Source organism: Anser anser (assembly GCF_964211835.1).
Source record: "Anser anser genome assembly, chromosome: 4".
In the NCBI taxonomy this organism is placed as follows: domain Eukaryota; kingdom Metazoa; phylum Chordata; class Aves; order Anseriformes; family Anatidae; genus Anser; species Anser anser.
Window position 1 is genome coordinate 49,473,064 of NC_139724.1, and position 21,534 is coordinate 49,494,597.

The following is a 21,534-nucleotide window of genomic DNA, read 5'->3' on the forward strand; positions in this document are numbered from 1 at the left end:
GGTTGAGTATTTACTGACAAATTTACCAAGCTACAGTATTTGTTTTAAGGTCATTATCCTCGTAGAATGCTGTTTTTCATTAATTACTTTCTTTAGGCCCTGTTAGGTGCTAGTTTCCTGAAAGGTGTGGAGCAATAGGTTAATAATACCTCCTAAGGAATATATAGCTATATTGGTTAGAGTAAAAACAGACTTACGAAAAAGCATTGAATTATATTCAAAGCTACAGTTGCACATCTTCAAACTGAAAACCATCTGAGGCCACGGATGCGTAACAGGCTAAGTCGTAGGAAATCATACTGTCCCAATTTTAAAGGGCTGCAGGCATATGACAAATTACACAGAGCTGATTCACCCTGTTCATTTTTAGACAGCTGCCATAGTACCGTTTGTTCTGGGTTTATCTCAGATTTCACATCCATGTTCATGTAGCTATGGTCTGAGTGGTTGGAATAGTTTGATCAAGTCTAGTGTTGGGACCACAATTCACATGTCAGGGATGTAATTCAAGCACTTGGAAAAATGATTGCTTATGCTTCAGCAGTGGAATTCTACCCAGGGAAGAACATTTCTCATATCTGAGCCACAGCTGGCCTTAAAAAAATATGATCCTGAATGGTCTCAGGCTTCTTAATAGCTTTGGACCGTGTTTCAGAATTGAACATAGATTTTGTGAAACACCTGAAATTTCAGAGGGCCGGGAGATATAGGAACATGTAGTTTCTGATACAGACAGAAAAAGAGGACAAGCTTCTAAGGATAAAAGCCCTTTTGCAACCATTAAATGGGAGCATTAGTCCCAGATGAGCAAACTCCTCTGTGTTCCATCCGTGCCTTAGAAAACAAGCAAACAGTTGATGGAGTTTAATGCGTTGCTGCAAGGAGCATGTGGTTTCTTCTCTAGCATTCATGGTAAGAAATCAGATTCTCTGCATTGCATAGGAGGGAGTTTCTCCTGCAAGCCAAAGCATGAAGGTGATTTTGTATTCAAATTTTACCAAATAAATATATTTTTTTCTTTTCTGGAAAAGGAAAACCGTTAATTTCAACTATAATAACCTGGTCAAATATGAAGACCAATAAGAACCCCAAACTGGTTGTTAGGTATGGCACTGGAGTGGGACCTTCAGCAATGGAAGTCCATTTTGGCTGAGATTACATTTTAACATCATTGATTTGACCAGTCTCGCTACAGAATTTTACAATCCACTCTCTTCAGAGAGCCAAAAGGTGAGATGAGTAGAACTGGTGTGTGGAGGTGTTAATATGGTCATAAAGGTGTCTGAGTTGAGGCAAGAGGAAACCATCTGCTCGGAAGAACTGTTCATACAATGTTTAGCACTTAGGTGAAAATGGAGCCAATGCATGACTGTACAAAGATACATCTGGTTTGCACCTTTCTGAAGAACCTGAAGGAGCTGTTGTTTAAGTTGTGTGTTGTTCTGCCTTGCTTTTTGCTTCCATTAAATGAAGGGGGAAAAAAATCCAGCTTTTGAGTAGATCTTACTCATAGCTAGACTGCTATGATTTTATTTTATTTTTTCTGAAAGGACATTATTGTATTGTTTTTTATTTTCTATGGGAAGGAAGGTGTCCAACGGAAGATGATACGCATCCTACAGTTTTTCCCTTCTGCAGTTGCAGTATCAAGGCTTGAATTATTTTTGCTATGAAGCTTTAAATCTGCAAATCTGAAGTGTCAGGAACCGAGATTAACCAAAGTTAAGCAAAAAGGAAGTTAGAAGTTCCCATTTTCACTCATTAGTTTGAGGAAGAATTGGGTCATCCTAACCCCCCAGGAAGTGGGTAAATAAGGACTAATGGTTCCCAACCATACACAAAAGGAACTCCTACCCTTGATTTGAAGATGGAGTCCAGCTTTGTGAAGCAGACTAACAAATAAAGCTGTTTCCAATAAAAATTTCCTGTTTCCTCTTTAACACGTTTGCCTGCTGTTTGCTTACACGACACCAAGAATAAAGACTTCATTGTACTCCTTTTTTTGTTTTATTTTACTTTCTAAGAGAATTTCTTGTGCATCAGGACATTTAGAAATAATAGCGCAATTTCTTTCTTGCGGGCAGTTCTTTGTACCAGAACCTCCTGCTGTTGGAGGAGAGAGGCAGCATAGGACATAGGCCTGAAAAGCTGCGCATACGTTTCTTGTGGAGGATGTATACTGATTTGTAGTTTATTGTAAAGGTTTAAATGACGTGGGTATTTGATTCAGTTGTCGTGGCCAGCATTAGAAAGGAAGCGGCCCCACAGGGGTGGAACAGTGAGGAGGGAGTGAGACCAGCCCCTTGCCCATAGCAAGTTGTATCAGCTCGTGTGAAGCTTTGAATGAAGACTGCCAGGTCTTCATCTAAAGTACACACATGGTGGGAAATCGCTTTGTACATCGTGGTTGATTAATTAGAGCTGAAGTGGGGTTTCCCTGGAATGGTGTGTGGTTCCTGCACAGGTTGCCTGTCCTCCTGGTGGCTCTCAGCTGGCAGTGGCCAAGCACATGCTGTGCTGGGCAGTGAGTTTGTACCTCAAGTAATGATCTGTAATGAATACTGCTGGGTGTCCTGTCACTTCTGAAACTTTGCCAGGGCAGAAGCAGAGGAAAAATCTAGCTTCAGAAGATCTGTTCATCCCTCTTGTCCCTCATTGACCTGGTCGCTGTTGATCCAGATGACAAGGACATGCACATACTGCCCGTGTCCACCTGTGTGTGAAACCAAGGCAGCTGGCCAACCAAGACTTGTAGAGCTGATGCTGCCAAGCTGAAGAAAAGCCGATATCTGGAAGTGTGGCCAACTGGCGTTGGACTAGAGGGGCTGCTTTTTAGGTCCTGACTCGTTTCCCTCCGCTACGGTGCTCTACAGTCGCCCACACCCTTCTCTGGCCTGTGCTTTGTGGGGACGGAGGTGACATGGAGGAAGCCTTGGCCATGGGGGACGCCCTGGCCTCTTCTTCTAGACAGCTTTTGAAACTCCTTATGCTTCTGAGGACTTGCAGCAGGGGCTAGAGCTCTGCCTTTCCCAAAATGAGCTCAAAAGGAGGCAAATTAATTGCGCTTTTATACCCTGGGTGCTGTCCTGTGCCCAACCCTAGGCACTTACCTAGCCTAGCTGATGGACAGGTACACTGGCGTTTTATTCCTCTGCAATTCTTGTGGCCAGCCAGGAGGAACTCGGGTATTTCGTTGCCTACATGGACTTCTTGGGGGATTCTCAAAGGTATTTTGAAAGCAAATATGTTCTGAAACATCCCCAAGGCAACTGACACCAGGGTGCCCATAAAATATGACTTCCACGTAACTTGCAGATATATTTGGAGAAAAGATACACAACGCTTCTACAGAGAACCATTAAAAAAAAAAAAAGTCTTATAATTACATACTCATAATTTTCTAGCTTTAGAAATACTCTGCAGGTCATACACCTGGGGTGCTCGGTAAAGGACCTATGAACAAATATTTGAATACTTTAAAGAGTCCCTGTAGTAGTAAGGAATCTGATGCTTTTTTCAGTCACACTACAAGCATATACTTGCATTTTTAGGCAAATGCGATTATCAGGAATCACTTATTCAGGTTTTTAATCAAGTTAAATTCTCTTTCAATCCAGCAGCTTCTGCTTGATGTGACCTGTAAAATTTTGTATTTTATTATAAGAACTCTTAAAATTACTGTACGTTTTTTTTACTTTAATATTTTCATTGCATCTGATATAATAGTATTCTGTTGTCTGTTATTACTGTTAGCAGTGCAAGTTTTAAATACATTTTAGTTTCCTTTTTTTTTAAAAAACCTTTATTACCTTTCCCAGCTACTTCCTGGGGGGTGGCAAAATTAAAATAAAGCTTTAAGCAAAACTTAAGAATTCCTAGCAACTGGACTTGAAGAATGTAAAGAGTAGCTAAGTCAATCTGTCTGTACGTGCTTGTTCTCATGTGGTCCCATAACCCAAAGGTGAAGCAAACACAAGCTACACAAATGCCTGCTTGTGCTGACTTCAGTGAGAGTGGATTTTTAGCTGTTTATTTATCTGGAATGTTGTGCTTTGGCTCACCTTAACCCCTTGATTTGGATATGTGTCTTAGCAAAGCAGTCTGGCAAAGCACAAATATTTTAACCCTGTTGTAGCTGTTTGGAAAATCAGGGGGGATTGCAGGCATTTTGGAGACCCTAAAAGGTGTCTGCTCTTTCATCTGATTTTGGTTGTGTATCTATGTCTCCCAGGGAATATTTTGTAACATGCCAAAATCTTGAGATATTTTGCTTATGTTATGTTTGGCTCTTCACCTATGTGCAGTGACTTGTTTTCTGAGCAATTGTACTGGACTCTTTGTGGATGGTTTCTGCAGCAGGTAGCAATAGTATCCTCTCTAAGTAGGTGGCAAAATTGTCTACTCAGTTGGACATAATGAAGCTTTTCTTTTCTGGTCCATCAAGAAGAGTGAATATAATCAAAGCCAGATGAACATAAAGAGTTTCTGATTGTTCACTGTCTGTTTGATCAGTTCTAAGCAGGGAGCTAAATTCCCAGTAGCATTTTCTTGAATTCTTAGAACAGAATTAACCAAGTCTGATTCCTGAAAACTTGGCGAGTATCCTAAATAACCTCTACATTTTCCTGATTTGTGAGCTAATGAGAAAACATTTTCTTTATTTCTGTATCTATTAGGTAACAAATGAATTCATGTACAATTTATTCACAGACTAATATAGCCCATGTTCAGAATGTTTCCTTTCTTTTGCTGTTATATATATGTAAGTGAATAATTTCATTTTGCGGCATGCTGTTTTGGGCAGTGAGAGGAAAAGTTAGCTGAATTTCCTGTAATATACCAAGGAACTCATAAATGCCTTGACGACCTCCAGTGAAACCGAGTTCTTGTTGGGTAGTAAATACCTGCTTGAGTGAGCTGCAATACAGTGTGTCAGTTGTTCCTGGTCTTGGGTCTGTCAGTACAATCTACAAGATGTTAAAGCACACAGTATTATTAGCTCTGCTAGGAATTTCTGTCAAGACAGAATAGTTGTGCCACGAGGATCGTAAGATTTGTTGAACAAAACCTCATGTTGATTGCAGTGCCGGTTTCTTTAGTGTTAAGAAAACCTGTGCAGAGTGATATGTAAATCCTATAGTTTTCATCTGTGTCTGATGAGGTCTTGATAAATCACAGGTGAATGCTAGGATATGTTTGACAATGAGACAAGAAGCAAGCTGAGATGAGCAAATTCGAGTTTCAGTTCAAAGTAGCTGAATGCATCTTTATTTTTGTAACAGGAATAACAGAAGAGCTGTTAGAAAGGAGGGAGCTTTTGCTTTGCAGGTCACTAATCTGACAGTGTTTTGTTTCTGTCCTCTTCTAGAAATCGAAGCCAAGGAAGCTTGTGACTGGCTGCGGGCTGCCGGCTTCCCGCAGTATGCACAGCTCTATGAAGGTAGGCACCAGGGCTGTTCCCATCAGCACCCCAGCCTGCAAGGTGATCGTTCACGGCATCAATATGAAACAAACGTGCAGCTTCATTTTTGGACAATAAGGCATAATATTCACCATTAAAAGAGGTTTGGGGGCACACCTGAATGGTGGCGCATAAGATAAATTTTGGAGACTAGGTTGCTTTCTGCTACCCTCCATGCACATAGACATACCAAAACCAATGAGATTGAAACACTCTTGGAGTTTTAAATTTTCTTCAGGTTTCTGCTTTAGTCTGAGTAATCCTTTTAATTTTTTTTTGTCCTTTTTTTTTTTTACAAAGGTTTTCCTCAAGCAAAAGGAAACTTTTCTCCTGTCTTCCTCTCTGACCTGCTAGGAACTTGCAGTTTTGGCAGACTACTCTTAAGCTCTGATGCAAAATGACATACATAAGTTTGTTTTAAAGAATGACATCTTAGAGGTCCTTTTTAATACGTGTTATTTTCAGAGGGTTTTTTTCCTCCTACTTAAAATTACTTGCACCGTGGTGAAACTATTCTGTACTTACTTATTTGCCTCTTCTTTTTTATAAAGCAAACTCCAGCTGCTGCTTGTAAGAATGAGCACAGAAAGTCCATTATTTACAGTGAATAACCATTGGAAATTACAGCAAATGCTGAGCTGACCTTCTTGAAAAATGATCTACTTGAGCTTTGATTTGCAGCTGCATTGGCAATGTGAGATGATAATAGCACTTTCAAAAGCAGCACTTAGCAAAAATGTCCTTTGCCTGTTCAGAAATGATTTTTTTTCCTTTTTTTTTTCTTTTCTTTTTTTTTGGGTGAGTGAGGGGTGTGATACTAATGGAAATGCCAAGATTTTCTTGGGATGCAGATCAGGGACTGTGGTTCAAGTCTTTGTTAAAACCAGGGACAACACTGCCAGCAGAATATGTGGGCTTGTGGGTTTCCTGCTGTGCTGAACTGTAAATCTCCTAAGAAATTACTTGCATTCAAAAAACATGCCCTACCTGTGGTTGCAATTGTCCTACCTAGAAACTCTAAACTTTTATTAAGTTTCTAATTTAGGACCATGTTCTTGCCTAACGTCAAAAGGACCACAGAGGTGAGAGCAAGATGTGAGAGCAAGGCCAGCCATTCCCATTGAAAAGCCAGCTGTCCTTATATGAAAACAATATGCCATTGTCCTTTCCAGGCCCTTTTGGCAGCAGCAACATCAACAAAAACAGCATAAATTAAGCATAACAAAAAATGGATTTGTGCAGACCATCGACATCTTGTCACCCATCTCACTTAGCATGCCCACAAGAAAACATCTGGGAGAACATAAGATACAAGCCCTCTCAGAGGAAAAACTTAGATCAGCACTGTTGAAAAGTACCGACTGAATGTGCTCACTTCCTTTGCTTGCACTTTGGACTTAAAATCGTGAAGGAGAAAACTATGGATCAGTTTAGTATAATATGAGAAGTCACCTTTAGGCAGTACACATTTAAAATGGAGATTAATCTGTGAAACTTCATAGTTGCTCTGCCTTCTAAAACTGCAATTTTCTGTTGAAAAGCCAGGATTTCTTGTATTTCACAGACTATGTCATCATAAGAATATTATATACCTTTCAGTAAATTAACACCAGGTCTATTCTTTTCATCATTTCAGCTCACTCTTGTCTCTGGAGATTTAAAACATTTTATAGACAATCACTTGGACCAGAAAAGTTGTATGTAACTGCAGCAGTACGTTGAGAGTTTGTCCTTGTATTGCAGATTGCCCTGAACACCCAGGGGCTTTGGTGGGAGTTTTGGTTTTGCAAGGAATGCCAGATCAGGACCTATATGACAGTCAGGAATCCGTGGAGGACAGTAAATAATATATATGTAGTCACTGCTTCAGAGCTGAAGTAAATTTTCAGCTCTCTGCCAACATTGTTTCTTCCCCCTCACTCTCCCAGTTGTTTATCTAAATAATCTTTTAAGGGAAGGAGGCAGTATGCGTTCCACGCAGCTTGGCGCTCTTTCATTTCAGCCCATATCTCATTAATGTTATAACAGAGTCAAGCATTTAAATTGCTTGATTAACAGCCAAGGAGATTCTGTTTTTCATTCCAGAGATTTGGGTTTTACTGACCTTTTTTCTTTAATGTGAGATACTAGTACTTTGATGGAGATTGTATATTTATTTTAAATAAAGCCAGCCTGAATTAGTTTCAGCTTCTGATGTTGGATAGGAAGTTCACATTTGCCTTGTTTCCTCTCCTGTTGTTTCATCTTTGCTTTGCTCATTTTTTCCCCATTATGCATATCAGCTTTCAGTTATCAAAGCTGCACGCCAAAAGCTTATAGACAGGCAGTAAGCATCTCTGGCATTTGAGCTGGTAAGATGCATGTTTATCTGAGAAGTGCCAATCACTTGCATCTTGGTTAGCTCATCTGAAGGCAGCTGGTGGTTTCGAAACAATTCACTGCTGGGAATAACTGCTTTTTTGATTCTTTACCTGTCTCTGTTCCTACAGATCTCCTCTTTCCAATTGACATTGCTCTAGTCAAGCGAGAGCATGACTTCCTGGACAGAGATGCTATTGAGGCCCTATGCAGGTAGGTGGGAAAAAATCACACTGCATCTTGTAACAAAACTCTTCCCGTGTAATGGAAAATGTAACCCAGGAAAGCATAACCACAACTGAATTATGTATTATAGGCTTAATCATTGTTTTGAGGCCTTTTGATTATCCATTATTGGTATGCATTTTTAATCAAAACAGTATATTGGGCTAAGTAATGTTTGGGGATCTTATTTGCATCAAAGCTGGGAGGAAAATGGCAGTAGTCTTTGTGACAAGAGTCTTTAGTAAGTATTTAGTATAGCTATATATTTTATTATTATTCATTCTTTACTTGCTTTTATTATTGATTCCCAAATTAGCAAGCCGTGTGAAAGCAGAGCTGTGTAGGCGACAGCAATCTGTACATACAACTATAGCATCAGTTCCCATGCAGGAATTATATTTTTGGGAGCAGTATTCGCAAAGCTGTGCTGCTGCATTCTCTTACCCTCCTGTCTGATAATGGTGAGGAGCCATGTGTATAAAAAGTCATGCTGACCTCAGGGTACTACCCTGTGTACACTATGATCACTGAAGTGAATGTGGATGGCTGTAAAGGATAATGGGAGTGAATCTAAAGGGTTTACCACCACTGCCAAGGCTGGCCTGCCCTCAGCTGTGTGCTCCCATAGCTTATCTTAATTGTTTATGGGCTCCTACAACAAACCGATTCAACTTGCTTACCCAGCTAAAAAAGCCTCAGTAGTCCTTGCTGGGTTAGGAAATTGGATCAGCACATGGAAAGGAGTAATGGACTCTGGGGGGGTGCAGAGGATGACCACAGAGCTAACTGCAAGGGCAGGACACAAGGGGTGGGCAGAAAAAGAGAGAGCAAGACTTGCCTGTGTGGGGCAGCTTGTTTTTACAGAACTACAGCCCCAGCATTACCAATTCTATCATATAAGCAATTACTTTGGCCCCATTTTACACTTATCCATCCATTATGGATGGGTACTCCTCTAGCGCAAGTTCATAATCTAAATTGCAAAAAAAAAATGCAATAATTTTTCATATCTTCTATTACCTAGAAATAAGTGCAGTTTTCTCCCTTTGTCCTTCATTATGGCAACTTTCCAAATTGTCTTCTGAATGAATGCTTTGGATACTACATGCCTGATGGCCGCAACTCTAAATGTCAATAACTCTAATGAATTACAAAACCCTTTTAAGAAAGGCTTTAAGTTTATAGTGTCCTCTTGCCATCACTACCATGCTTGGAAGGGAAAGAGAGAAACTGGAATTTGAAGTTCCTCAGAAATATTTACAGCATTTTCAAACTAAGGAAACAGATTTGTTGCTCACTCATTGAGAGGGGAAAAATTTTATTCACGGTAAATTCACAATCAAGATGCAGTAAGGCGCCTACTCCGTCAGCATTAAAATGTGATACATTGGTCTGCTTATTTGTGTGCTCTGGAGCTTGTGAAGCCATTGAACAGAAAGTACAGCGATGTGAATAAATGCTGGTTCCCAGAAGCACGGTATTCCCTTGCCAGGAAAACAGAATACAGTCAAGCCAGCATATTTTGGATCTAGTGCTCTCTTGCAAGACTACTTTTTAACCTGGGCTTATTTAGGTAGATGGGGGAAAAAGACAACAGACTGTTTCTTACTGGTAAAAGTAAGAATATGTCCTCCATATATCTTTGAGACTTGCCACTAATAAAAACAGTTACCAATTTTATTGAACTTAGAGGATAGCAAAAAGATCTGTCCTAAAAATGGAATCTTATTTTTTAAGCCTTCTAATAAAGGTAACCAAGCCAAAATGATGTGGGTATATACACATTTTGTGAAACTAGGACACACAAGTCTGCTAATTGTAAAATCACCTGTTCACTTCCATCTTCAAATTGTTTTCTGTGTAGTGTGCATAAGAAGTGTGCATCTTCCTGTAGCTTGTGACAGATTTTAAAGGCAAAACTATATCATTCTGAAGTCTGTGGCTTATCTTTTACAAAATAATTTTAAAACTGAAGCTAAAATTTCTCCAGAAGCATTCAGATCCTACCTTGACATAAAACTGAAAATCATCTTGGATGTCTGAATTTGGCCTTTTGTCATGTGTATTAAACAAAAGCAGTTCATTATCACAACATTTCCACCTTTAGATTTTTTTTTTCACATCTCCCTGTTTAATTTTGTAAAGCTCATTAAAAAACATGGAGAGGCTACGTCATGTGGAATGCTGTGTTTCTTCCTGAAACCTAGGTTTATTTTGACTCATGCCATGGTCAGTGTGTAAACAGTAGAGGATTTTGCTCAGTAAAGGAGTTAGAGCTGTTTCACAACCATAAGTCTATCTAAAAATCAGAGTAGTTTTGGAATTATTTGCATTTTCAGCATAGAGCTAAATGAATGCTGTATGCAGTCGATGGTAACAAAATAGTTAGCCCTCTGTGCTGAGAATCTGCTTTTCAGTATAACCAGGAGTCTTTTCTCAGCGGTTTTAATCACCTTGCTCTAATTACTGCACATGGAAAAATATAATTTTAAAAAAGACTGTAGAAATCACAATGACAGGGATTTTTTTTAAGTTTGAAGCATTTAAAACATCTGAACAGTACTGTCAATTACTGTTCAATAAGATTATTAACTTAAACAGGAATAATAATGTAACTTTAACAGTTTAATAATAATGCTTTGCAAAATTCATTTCTAAATGGAAATGGTTTCAGTGGCCACCCCATTAAGGGTTTTCTTGAAAAATTTTAAGTAAAAAGCAAGTTGAGTCTTGAATTACAGAGATAGCATATGGTACTTGGTAACAGTAGAAGATAAATGGTTAAGAAATGTCATTTAGTGATTGTATCACGAAATGTAGGGTTAAAAATGTAAGTCATGATTCTGCTTTAATTTGCTGGGATGCTTCACGTAGAGACTGTGTGTGAAGTGCTGCTGGCCTTGGTTTTGTAAGCCTCTGTGTAGATTAATGGTCGGGAATTTATCTTGAGAGGGCAGCTGCCTGCATAATGCGCTCATGAAGCTAAGTACTGAAACATGCTTATCCTAGAGGCTGTAGTTGCTAAGTGCGAATTACATAGCAAGCTGTGATGGAAATCCTATTTAATCTCTTTACATATAACTAGAAAACTGCCACACTGTATACACAAGAGATTTCTTAAATCTTGTACCATCAGGATTTCTCATCCAAGAAACTGATTGTAATGGATTAGCACGAGCAGCAGTTACTGGTCGTATGGCTTGGTTTGTGAAGAGCTGGCCTCCCTTGCAGGTTATAACATGCAGATGAACCCCGTGAGCCAGCACAGGGACTGTCCACTGCGGTGAGACACGAAAGCCCTTGTGTCATCAATTAGTTACAGGTATAATGGAGCTGGAGTTTGCCCTGTAGTAAGGAATGAAGAATTTAAATCCATTAGGAAAATATTTTAAACTGAAGTTCAAAGCTAGATCATACACTTACTGAGATGGAAAATTCTAGTTTAAAATCATAAAATGCTTTTATCTGATGCACTGTGCTGCTCCCACTATTCTTGAGTGTGTGGGATGAGAATTTTCTGCTGTTAATGACCACAGAATGAATTACCAAGTGGTTATAGCTGATATAGAACGTATTGGTTCTTAGGTTAACAAAGACTTCCTATTACAAGGCCATAGTTTAATTTATAAAATAACTGAAGTTAGCCATGCAAGTTGAAATTTTTGGTAGTGTGCATGTTACCCAGATTGCATTTCTTAAAAAATAAAATAAAAATTGAAGTAAAACTAGTTTGGCCATTTCTGAGAAGATGACTGGGAAGAGCACGTTGTTTGCTCATTTCCTGGAGAAGCTCTGGTGCCTCGTGTTTGGGGTCCAGCTGGTACAGGTTTCCACGGTAGCCCTGGGCTGTTATGGGCCAGTCACAGTTTGGGGACTGGGACCGAAAGGCAGGCTCTGTCACATTTGTCACCACTAGGAAGAAAGGCTTTGCAGAGCCCACGTAAGGGTTCTGGGTGTGTGGAGGACAAGGAGAAGGGATGCAGTGGAGGTGTAACACAGGAGCTCTCCTCCACAGTGTGATACCCCCTGGATGTGCAGACCTACAGAGAGAAGGCCGACCCAAAGATAATTACCTAAATGATGGGAAAGAACATTATCTTGTCATCCAGGCAGTCATTCAGAAAGACAGTGGACAGGGTAGGAGGCATTGCAGAAATGGAGATTGAGATAGCAAGGCAGTGTAAGTGGCTGCAACCACTGTCTGCAGCAATCCTGCCCCGTCACCCTGTCTCCTCTAGAAGTCCGCATGAAGGTGTCACTGAGACAGGTTTGGGCAGAATAAGACAGAGCTAAAGAATGAGAATCTGCTGCCTGTCAGCGGAGAAATGATGAGCTGAGTTTGTACCTGGGAGCAGAATTATCTGGAGAGAAGGTCCAGAGCCAGAAGAGAAAATTGGGGTTCATTAACAAGTACCAATTTGATGAGATCTGTAGAAAATGAACGCGTGCTTGCATGCTTAAAAAGTATTGCAAAGTGAAGTGAATGTTAGTGACAGTTGTATGGGTAACTCTCATCTTGGCAAAGCCCGAACCTTTCTTGCTTAGCTTTGCGGACTCGATAGCTTGTTTGGAAGGCAGCTCTGCATACCATGCTGTGCTTTCGGGGTCCTATAGCTCCAGGAACTGGGCACCATTGAACTCACGTAAAAGCTAAAGCAGGATGTGTGATGTATATAATTAAACTTACAGACCTGAGGCAGTCACTGCAGAGCATTTGGATTTTAAAAGGGAAACTGCTTTTATAATGAAATCATGTCAGATGTGTAAGGGAGCCTTTATTTGCCTTGCTGCTCTTGTGTTTAACCTTGCTCATAGGGGGTTACATTATCTTGCCTTCATACTCATTTTTGTGAGGTGTGTGCTGGGGGATTTTTTTTTTCTCAAAGTCCCTATTTTTCACCTATTTCAGGGTTTTAAGTTAGGTAGGAGGAAAGTCTGTGGATGTAATCTTTGTGAAATCAGAGATCGCCTTTATTAGCGATTAGATAGGCTGCAGCAAGATAAAGCCTGATGCAGGGATTCAGTGATAGCTTCTCCCCACGTAAGTCAAAGGTTGCCACAGTGTGAAATTTGTAAATTATTGCACAGTAAAGGACTGAAAGCAATGCAGTATTCCCTGCCATTGAGGTCTGGCAGTTTGGAAGGAGAATGTTTGTGAAGCAGGGGAAGGGAAGCAGCTTTCTGCTGCTGTGTGGCCTCTTAGAAACCAAATACTTGGGTAGCATGTACATGGGGTTGTCACTCCTCACCCATGCCATAAACACAACTGCTGGGAAGGTCACGCACCCACCAGTAGCAGCGGGAAGGATTGTGCCTGCAGTAAGTCAGAGCAGAGGTGAAAATGGAGAGATCTGGTTAACTTTCCTACTCTGCCACTGGCCTACCATTTGACCCGTGGCAATTCTTCCTGTTTCTCTTCTTTTCTGCTGTGTTGTGGCTGGGTCTAATTATAGATCAAACTGTCCTTTTTTACCTCACGACTGCAGCAAGAGCACCAGTAGGAGCTTTTCCATTTTCTTTGATGGCCTCAGGATCAAGCCCTGTGTAAATACCATCTGCAACCAATCCTGTGCATGAAAGGAAAGAGGAAAGAGAGGAAACTAGTAATCCTTCCTGTGCACACATTTTCTAGATTCGAGTTACAAGTTTCAGGAATCTGAAAAGACTCATCTGAAGCAACAGGACAAGTCAGCATTTTTTTTTTCTTCTTTTAATTCTTTTATCCAAGTTTTTCAAAGCTACCAGTACAGCTTCTTTACATTTCTTGAATGATGTAGGTGAAAATTACACTGCTTCCTTCAGAATGAAGCAGACTTTTTAAACCTCAGCCTTACCCCTGTTCAATTTGCATGAAAGGGGCAATTCTTCTCCTCTGCTTCCCCCCTTCACATGCTACCATTTATGTGGCTCAGGGAGCTGACATGGGCAAAATTCAACCCCCAAAAAAATGGAAAAATGAATTTTCAGCTCCTCTAGACCACAGTACAGCCTCGCAAGTGGAAGCTTTCCATGAGGGAGGCAGGAAGAGTGGGGACAGAAGGAGGGCAGAGAGGTTTCTTTGGATGTGATGCTTCCCATGACTGTCAGACAGAATGGACAGTTCTGGGGGACAGGGGATAAGAAAGAGAGCTTAGTTTATTTTAGGGATGCTGGATCACAAGCTCATCAGAGAACAGAGGGATGCTTATATACATTCATACAGTACTTTGAGATGTGCATGCAGAGTGCTCTTGCATGTTTTAGGGAGGCTGGTTAATTCTTGTTGCTGCAGCAATTTATTTTCATTGTCTAAATTTTAGTCCTCAAGACCAACATTATTACACATAAAAGAAACTTTAGTTTGGGAAGGAAAAATCAGGTATGTGGCTTTTTAAAAACTGATAGTTGTGTTGTCCCAGGATTGTATTGAGAATAATTACATTACACTTCTCACAAACAAAATGGGCCCCTAAGAAGTGGAAAATAAGTTTTCCTGTTTGAGCTTTCAGCTTATAAAGTATAATTTTAAAGTGGTGTGCTGTTTTGTACAGATGTGTACAGTGTCAAATACGAAGCCTATTCTCTTATTTTTAGTCTGTTGAGGTTGATTGTTTCAGGGTTTGAATGTTTGATATTTAAATAAATGTAATTATTACAATTCATTGATTACAATGCGCTTCTTAACTTACTCTAAGTTTCTGTTTACTTTTCCTTACTTTGATTCAGGTAATAGTGACAAATAGTCATCCATCCCTCCCTCTGAAGTTAGAATACTGCCAAATGTAATGGGTTAATGGTTAAGTATAATTAGGGCTCTAATTGAAACTCTGCTTGTGGCTATTTGTATGCAAAGCAGTTTGGGGATAGCCTTCACAAGAGCTTTTGAACTGAAATAGCCTGTGCCAAAACACTGGAGTTTTCTCTTAATATGGTTTCCTTTGCTTTGCAGGCGCTTAAATACTTTAAACAAATGTGCAGTGATGAAGCTAGAAATCAGTCCCCACAGGAAAAGGGTAAGTACCTTTAACATCTTCTGTTACAGCATTGTGTGTTAATAAAACTGAAAAAAATAATAGCAGATTGTTTAGCTGTAGTGTAGGATGACAGCTGAGTTGAACCTGCCAATGACTCATAGTCAAAACTCTGCTTATATTTCATCTTATGTTCTCACTTAGTGAAAACTGCAGGGCTTGGCCCTGCATAAAGGTTATTTGTCTAGCTAACTCTTCCATGGGATGCTGCTCTCAGCCTGAAAAACACTGGGATTCTCTGCCTGCCAGTGGAGTTGTTTGTGTTGTAGCTTATTACTTGCTCTTAGGCAGGATTGTAATTGGTAGGCATGACAGAGGGGATCCTGACCAGCCACAATGAGCTGACCTGAATGTTAGAACATCGTCCTTGATGTAATCTTCACAGTTTTGGTTCTTTGCCATCACATTGGAATTGTATTCTTTTATTACTATATAGGCAGCGTGACTCTGCCTGCCATGCAAAAGAGACGACCATTTGTAGGATTTGACATGTTGTTTCCGTGTTGTTTTTTTTTTAATTACAGCTCAAATTTAAAGCAAAATATTTAAAGAATATATTGACTACCTTTTTAGAAAGTTTACACATCTCCAGGGTGTTTAGCGGGCGTTAAAAGGGTTTCTTGGTTATTCGTGATCCCTGTGGAGCGTAGTGAGAAAGAAGAGAGGACCTACTGTAACTTCAGTAAGGTAGTACAGACAGAAAGCTGAGCTGCTGGATTTTGCTAGTAAGGTACCACTTGATAGCTGTCTTAAAACTATGTGGGTGTCCTAGGAGGGATCAGTAGTTGATACTGTCCCCTGGGATATGACGACTGCAGATAAAGATGACTGAACTAAGGCAATACAATGCTGCCCTGCCCTTAGGAAGAATGCATACAAATGCTCTGAGGTTGTTTACCAGGAATTAATCCCCTCTTTCCCTATCTGTTTGTGGTATGCTGGAAACAGCACCCAAGTTCCAGAAGATAACAGTCTGAGGCAGCATATATATGAACTTTTTAAAAGTAGGGGTAGACCCCTGGCTTGCCTGTTTACAGCCACCAGAAGATTTCTCCTCCTTGTTTTTCAATCCTGCTAACACTGGAATGATCAGTATTGCTGCTAGATGTCAGACCAGACCCAATGTCTTCCAGAGTCTGGATGTTACGTTTTGTTTCAGTCCTTCTTGATTTTCACTCACCACTCATATTCTGGTGGATGGACTTTGATACCATTCCTGTTTGTTGTTGAATTCATTAGAATTCTTAGCCTTTAAAGTTTTTTAATACTCGGGGAAAAATTGTGCTGACAGAAACATATGCTTGCTTATGTTGCATTGTCTCTTTGCCAATTAAGATTGCTTTACTGTTCCTTTTTCCCATTCAAACCATGTTTATTATCATTATTATCTATTGACAGTTTCAGGTGACATTTTTCCTCCGGAAAACTTTAAATAAGCAAGCCAGTCCTCTTAGGTTTTCTTCTGAGTCAGGGGCAGAAACACCGGTAGTAGTAGCTGGGAAACAAAGAGAATGACACTTGCTCTTTTTCCTATGTGTATTTGGTTATGAAAAATAAATACGATGTTTCACATATCTTCCTGAGATGATGAAATGTGCTAAGAGGAAAAAAAAAAAACACACTAGGAGAGGATCAGGAGCTAAAGTAAGCATAAATAAAATACTTGAAATATGAATAACTTACTAATTTTTCAGACTGAGTGTTTATGTTCCTGGCACACAAATAGTTACAGTTTGAGGCGTGCATGTGTACTTGTTTTTAAATTAAAGCAATCTAAACAAATTAAGTGAAACTTCAGCACCCATGGAGCTGTGTGGCAATTAGTCTTCCCTACTCTGAACACCAAAGGTTATTGTGTGGTTTCATGGTGTCACACTCAAATATCTCTCATTGGCTTCATTCTTCCAACTGTGTGCAACATGAAATTTTCCAGATACTTGGAAGAACAAAAATGCCATTTCCAGGATCATTCCCTTTCAGGATTTAGATGAAAAGATTTAGACGTAAGTGATGTACAGGTAATTGTGCCCTCAAGCATTCGTCATGCATCAAACATAATCAGAGAAGATGCTATTTGCAATTTACTTACGTGCTATACTGTGAGTGAGCTTTTGCTGCTCACTATCTATGAGTGTTAAAGTTTGCCTGGAGCAAGACTGAAGTAGAAACTTCACAGGACATTCTTAAAATGTTAGCTGCTAGCCTGTGGGAGGAAGAGTGGACCAGGTAGGAGCCTGGAGGCATCAGACTGTAGCAGTGCAAGAGTTTCTTTTGCTGCCTCATTAGTCACAGTGAGGAGACCTTTTAAACTTCCAGAATGGGTAAGGAATTAAGCTGCAACAATTCACAACGTATGAGAAACATCTCTTAATTGCAAAGAGGAGTATAAACACAGAGCCACTATCAAAAGAGTGTAACTTTGGAGAGAGTCCAAAGGGACCCCAACCCCGGACTGACTCCAGTTTAAAATTTTATGCATGCCAGGAATTTCCATTGATCTGAGGGCTATCCACTGTGACCAATTAATTAAAAGTCAATGGATACTAAGGTTTTCAGAAAAGAGCAATTTAAAGCAGATTGCATTGTTTGTTTCTTTTTACGAAGCATATATCCTTTGTATTTAAAAACTGTTAAAAAAGTATTGTCTGTCCCCTGTAATCTTTTCTTGAGATGGGCTTTATGGCCTAAACTTCCTCTCCCTGAAGAGACTGTTTTTGCTTTAAATTCATGAGAACAAGGTCATGCTTAAATCAGTTTGGTGGGCATTGCATTTAAACGCAACTGCCTTTGCAATGTTGGCAGTTTGCAAGCATTATTTTCAGGGTTCTTTTTCTTTGCAGAGTGAAGATTCAGATGAAGATGAACCATGTGCAATAAGTGGCAAATGGACTTTTCAAAGGGACAGCAAGAGGTGGTCGAGGCTTGAGGAGTTCGATGTGTTCCCTCCAAAGCCAGACTTGAATACCTCCTCCCCAGAAGCTCCCCACCTTACAAACGCGGCAAGCCGTGAGAGCGTGCTCACAGACCTCAGCGAGCGGCAGGAGGTGGCTTCAATTCTCAGCATCAGCAGCACCAGCAGCCACCAACCAACCCTGCAGAGCGAGGCATCTACCACCAGGACAAATTCCGTTGTGAGCGTTTGTTCATCGAGCAATTTCGTAGCAAATGATGACTCATTCAGCAGCCTGCCCTCGCCCAGGGAGCTGAATAGCTTCAGCTTCAACACAAAAGCAAACGAGAAGAACACCAAATCTAAAACAAAGAGCCTGCTTAAGAGAATGGAGAGCCTGAAAATCAAGAGCTCTCACCATGGCAAGAACAAAGCTCCTTCAAAGCTTGGCCTTATTATTAGTGGGCCCATCCTGCAAGAGGGCATGGATGAAGATAAGCTGAAGCAACTTAACTGTGTGGAGATTTCTGCCCTCAATGGCAACCACATCAGCCTCCCCATGGTACGAAAAAGGAGCGTCTCCAATTCCACCCAGACAAGCAGCAGCAGCAGTCAGTCTGAGACGAGCAGTGCCGTCAGCACACCCAGCCCTGTCACGCGAACGCGCAGCCTCAGTGCGTACAATAAAAGGGTGGGCATGTACCTGGAAGGCTTTGACCCCTTCAACCAGTCAACCTTCAGTGATGTGATGGAGCAGAACTTCAAGAACAGGGGAAGCTTTGCAGAAGACACCGTGTTTTTTATCCCAGAAGATCATAAGCCCGGCACTTTTCCCAAAGCACTCTCCAATGGCAACTTCTCCCCAACAGAAAGCAATGCTTCCGTGAACTGGAGGACGGGGAGTTTCCATGGCCATGGCCATCTCACCCTCCGGAGGGAAAACAGTGGAGACAGCTCCAAAGAGCTGAGCATGGGAAAACGGCGCAACTCCGCTAGCTCATTGAGCAGCCGCCTGAGTATTTATGACAACGTGCCAGGCTCGATCCTGTATTCCAGTACGAGCGACTTGGCCGACCTTGAAAACGAGGACATATTCCCAGAGCTAGACGACATCCTGTACCATGTGAAAGGGATGCAGAGAATAGTAAACCAGTGGTCAGAGAAGTTCTCGGACGAAGGGGACTCTGACTCAGCGCTCGACTCCATCTCCCCCTGTCCTTCCTCCCCAAAGCAGATCCACCTCGACGTAGATAACGATCGAACAACACCGAGTGACCTTGACAGCACAGGGAATTCACTTAATGAAACAGAAGAGCCTTCAGGGATGCAGGACAGAAGGGACTCTGGGGTGGGCGCGTCTCTGACACGGTCCAGCAGGTGAGCTCATGAGTGCTGGGACTTGGGTTAGCCCCAGTAAGGCCTCCTCCAGACCCACTGGTTCTGCAGTAGCTGCACCACACTTGGTTAAGGCATTCCTGTAATAGAAATTAGGGCCACTGAAGCACACATGTGCCGTTCCCATCACTTCCAAAAACAATTATAGCCGAGGGAAGTATTTGTACAACACTTGTAGATAAGTGATTCCCACAATTCATAGCTATATGTTTATATGTTCAGCTCAAGTCGTCACTGAAAAACAGCCTGCTCAGCAAGTCAGCGTTTGGAGCAATGTTAAGGCAGGTTTGGGGGATGGGAATTCTTCAAACCGAAATGGTGTGTGGGAGGGAGAAGGACCTCAAGTAGTGCTATTCACTTTTCAGATTGGCTAGGAAAGCCAGTGGAAGTATGGTCTGTTTTGTGTCAGTGTATAGTAAAAGCCTGGACTTTTAGACTGTCTCAAAAAATTGCACTTTCAGTAGCAGGCTGTTTCTTAATAGCATGCTAGGTCACTAACTCTGCAGGGAAGATGGGGCTTGTTTACTTTTTCTTGATCACTGTAGCACAGTGGGGGCTTGGGGGAGCTCCAGAGGCTTCCCAGTTTCTGTTGGGAGTTTCACCATGTATTTTATATTGTGAGTAGAGCATGGGGCTGAACTCTTTCTAGCTTTGTTTCCAGTTTTCCTTTAAAACTGGTGCAAACCATTTTGGGCCCGGTTTCTGCTGTCATTTAGTTGCCTACAGCTGCTTGTATAAACTTAATGGGACTTTTAGAAAAGCTTAGTTCCCGTTTGATGTGTCTTGAAATTTGAGGCCTTTTTTTTTCTTAATGGAGTTGTTTGATTCTGACTGACTTGATACTGGAAGGGTTTCTGGAAAAAAAAACAAAAGTTGTTGGAGCCCTCTGAGAATGTCTGATAGCACAAGGCCACGTAGGTCAGCTTAGAGTGCATGTTCCCATCGACACAGGTTGCAGGGAGTGAGGCGAATGTCTCAGTGACCTGTCCTTGCTCTGTTCCCTGTCATTTCTGCAGGCACAGGCTGAGGTGGCACAGCTTCCAGAGCTCCCACCGGCCCAGCCTCAGCTCGGCGTCTCTGCAGATCAACTGTCAGTCCGTGGCACAGATGAACCTGCTGCAGAAGTACTCGCTCCTCAAGTTAACCGCTCTGCTGGAGAAGTACACACCTTCCAACAAGCATGGTTTCAGCTGGTAAGGGCACAGTGCCAGGTGTAGACAGGCCATCTGTCCAAGCACAACAGTTTCACTAGTCCTAAGTAACTTCTGGAAACATGCAACAAATCCCTCCATCCCTCTTTTTTCCATATTTGCACTTCTTCCTCCAGCCTGCGCTGACAATGATTTGTGGTTTCTTAAGACAGTGCTAACTAACATCACTAACCCTTTATGTAAACGTAATCTCAGTAGGATTGAGGACTATGTTCAAGGAGGCATGTGAGGGAGTAAAAGCAATCATGTACAGGCCAGCTGGCCAGCTGTCTGTGTGGCAAGATGTCCACTATCTCTAGCAAAAGAAGGACAAGTGGTATATTGAGTGAGTTAGTGACTGGTGGCACAGAGCTCAGTAGATCTGAAGATGCTTCAGTTATTCTTAATTTTTTTGCATAGCTTTCTCTATGTAATCATGTCATTAAATAACATAGATGTCCTTTAGTTCTAGTGTCTTGTTATCCAACAACTATCTCCCCTCTTTAAAGGACTATAAATCCAGCACTATAAATCCAGTTAACTTGAAAAAAAAAAGGGGGGGGGGAATGGAGGTTGGGAGAATCATTATTTTTTCTGTAGGCAGCAATATCTGCTCTGGCCAGGTGTTTGTAACTAAGTTGTTGTTTTGTTTGTTTGTTTGGATTTTGTTGGAAGAATGAAATAGAAAGCTCCTTTATTACTGTATCTGCAGTACAGCCTGTGTAACCTTCAGGATGCAAAAGACGCAATAAAATTTTTCTTCTCCCCACCACAGGCCAGCCTCCTCCCTTCCCCAGGAGTCATAGAGAGTATTTAGCTTCAGCATCAAAGTACCTCCTGTTCAAAGGCTGTTATTATGTCAGCCTTTCTAAATACAGAAGTTGTTTGTTCTGAAAGACAGAAATAAGTATTGACCAGTTATCCCTGCATGCTTCAGATTCTCGGTGGAGATCGCAATGTGTTTTTTCACATTCCATTGGCATGTTTTTTGACAAAGCAAGTATT

General features: G+C 41.1%; 1 protein-coding gene across 9 annotated transcripts in view; it reads left to right on the forward strand.

The window, feature by feature from the left end:
* DLC1 (DLC1 Rho GTPase activating protein) overlaps positions 1–21,534 on the forward strand; it is a 281,618-nt gene that overhangs the window by 250,311 nt on the left and 9,773 nt on the right. For all 9 annotated transcript variants that reach the window (XM_083836132.1, XM_083836136.1, XM_083836135.1 and 6 more), the window contains 5 exons: positions 5,369–5,440; positions 7,951–8,032; positions 14,973–15,036; positions 17,895–19,321; positions 20,356–20,532. In XM_083836132.1, coding sequence (XP_083692258.1) covers positions 5,369–5,440; positions 7,951–8,032; positions 14,973–15,036; positions 17,895–19,321; positions 20,356–20,532 — 1,822 coding nt within the window. The remainder of the gene's footprint in view (positions 1–5,368; positions 5,441–7,950; positions 8,033–14,972; positions 15,037–17,894; positions 19,322–20,355; positions 20,533–21,534) is intronic.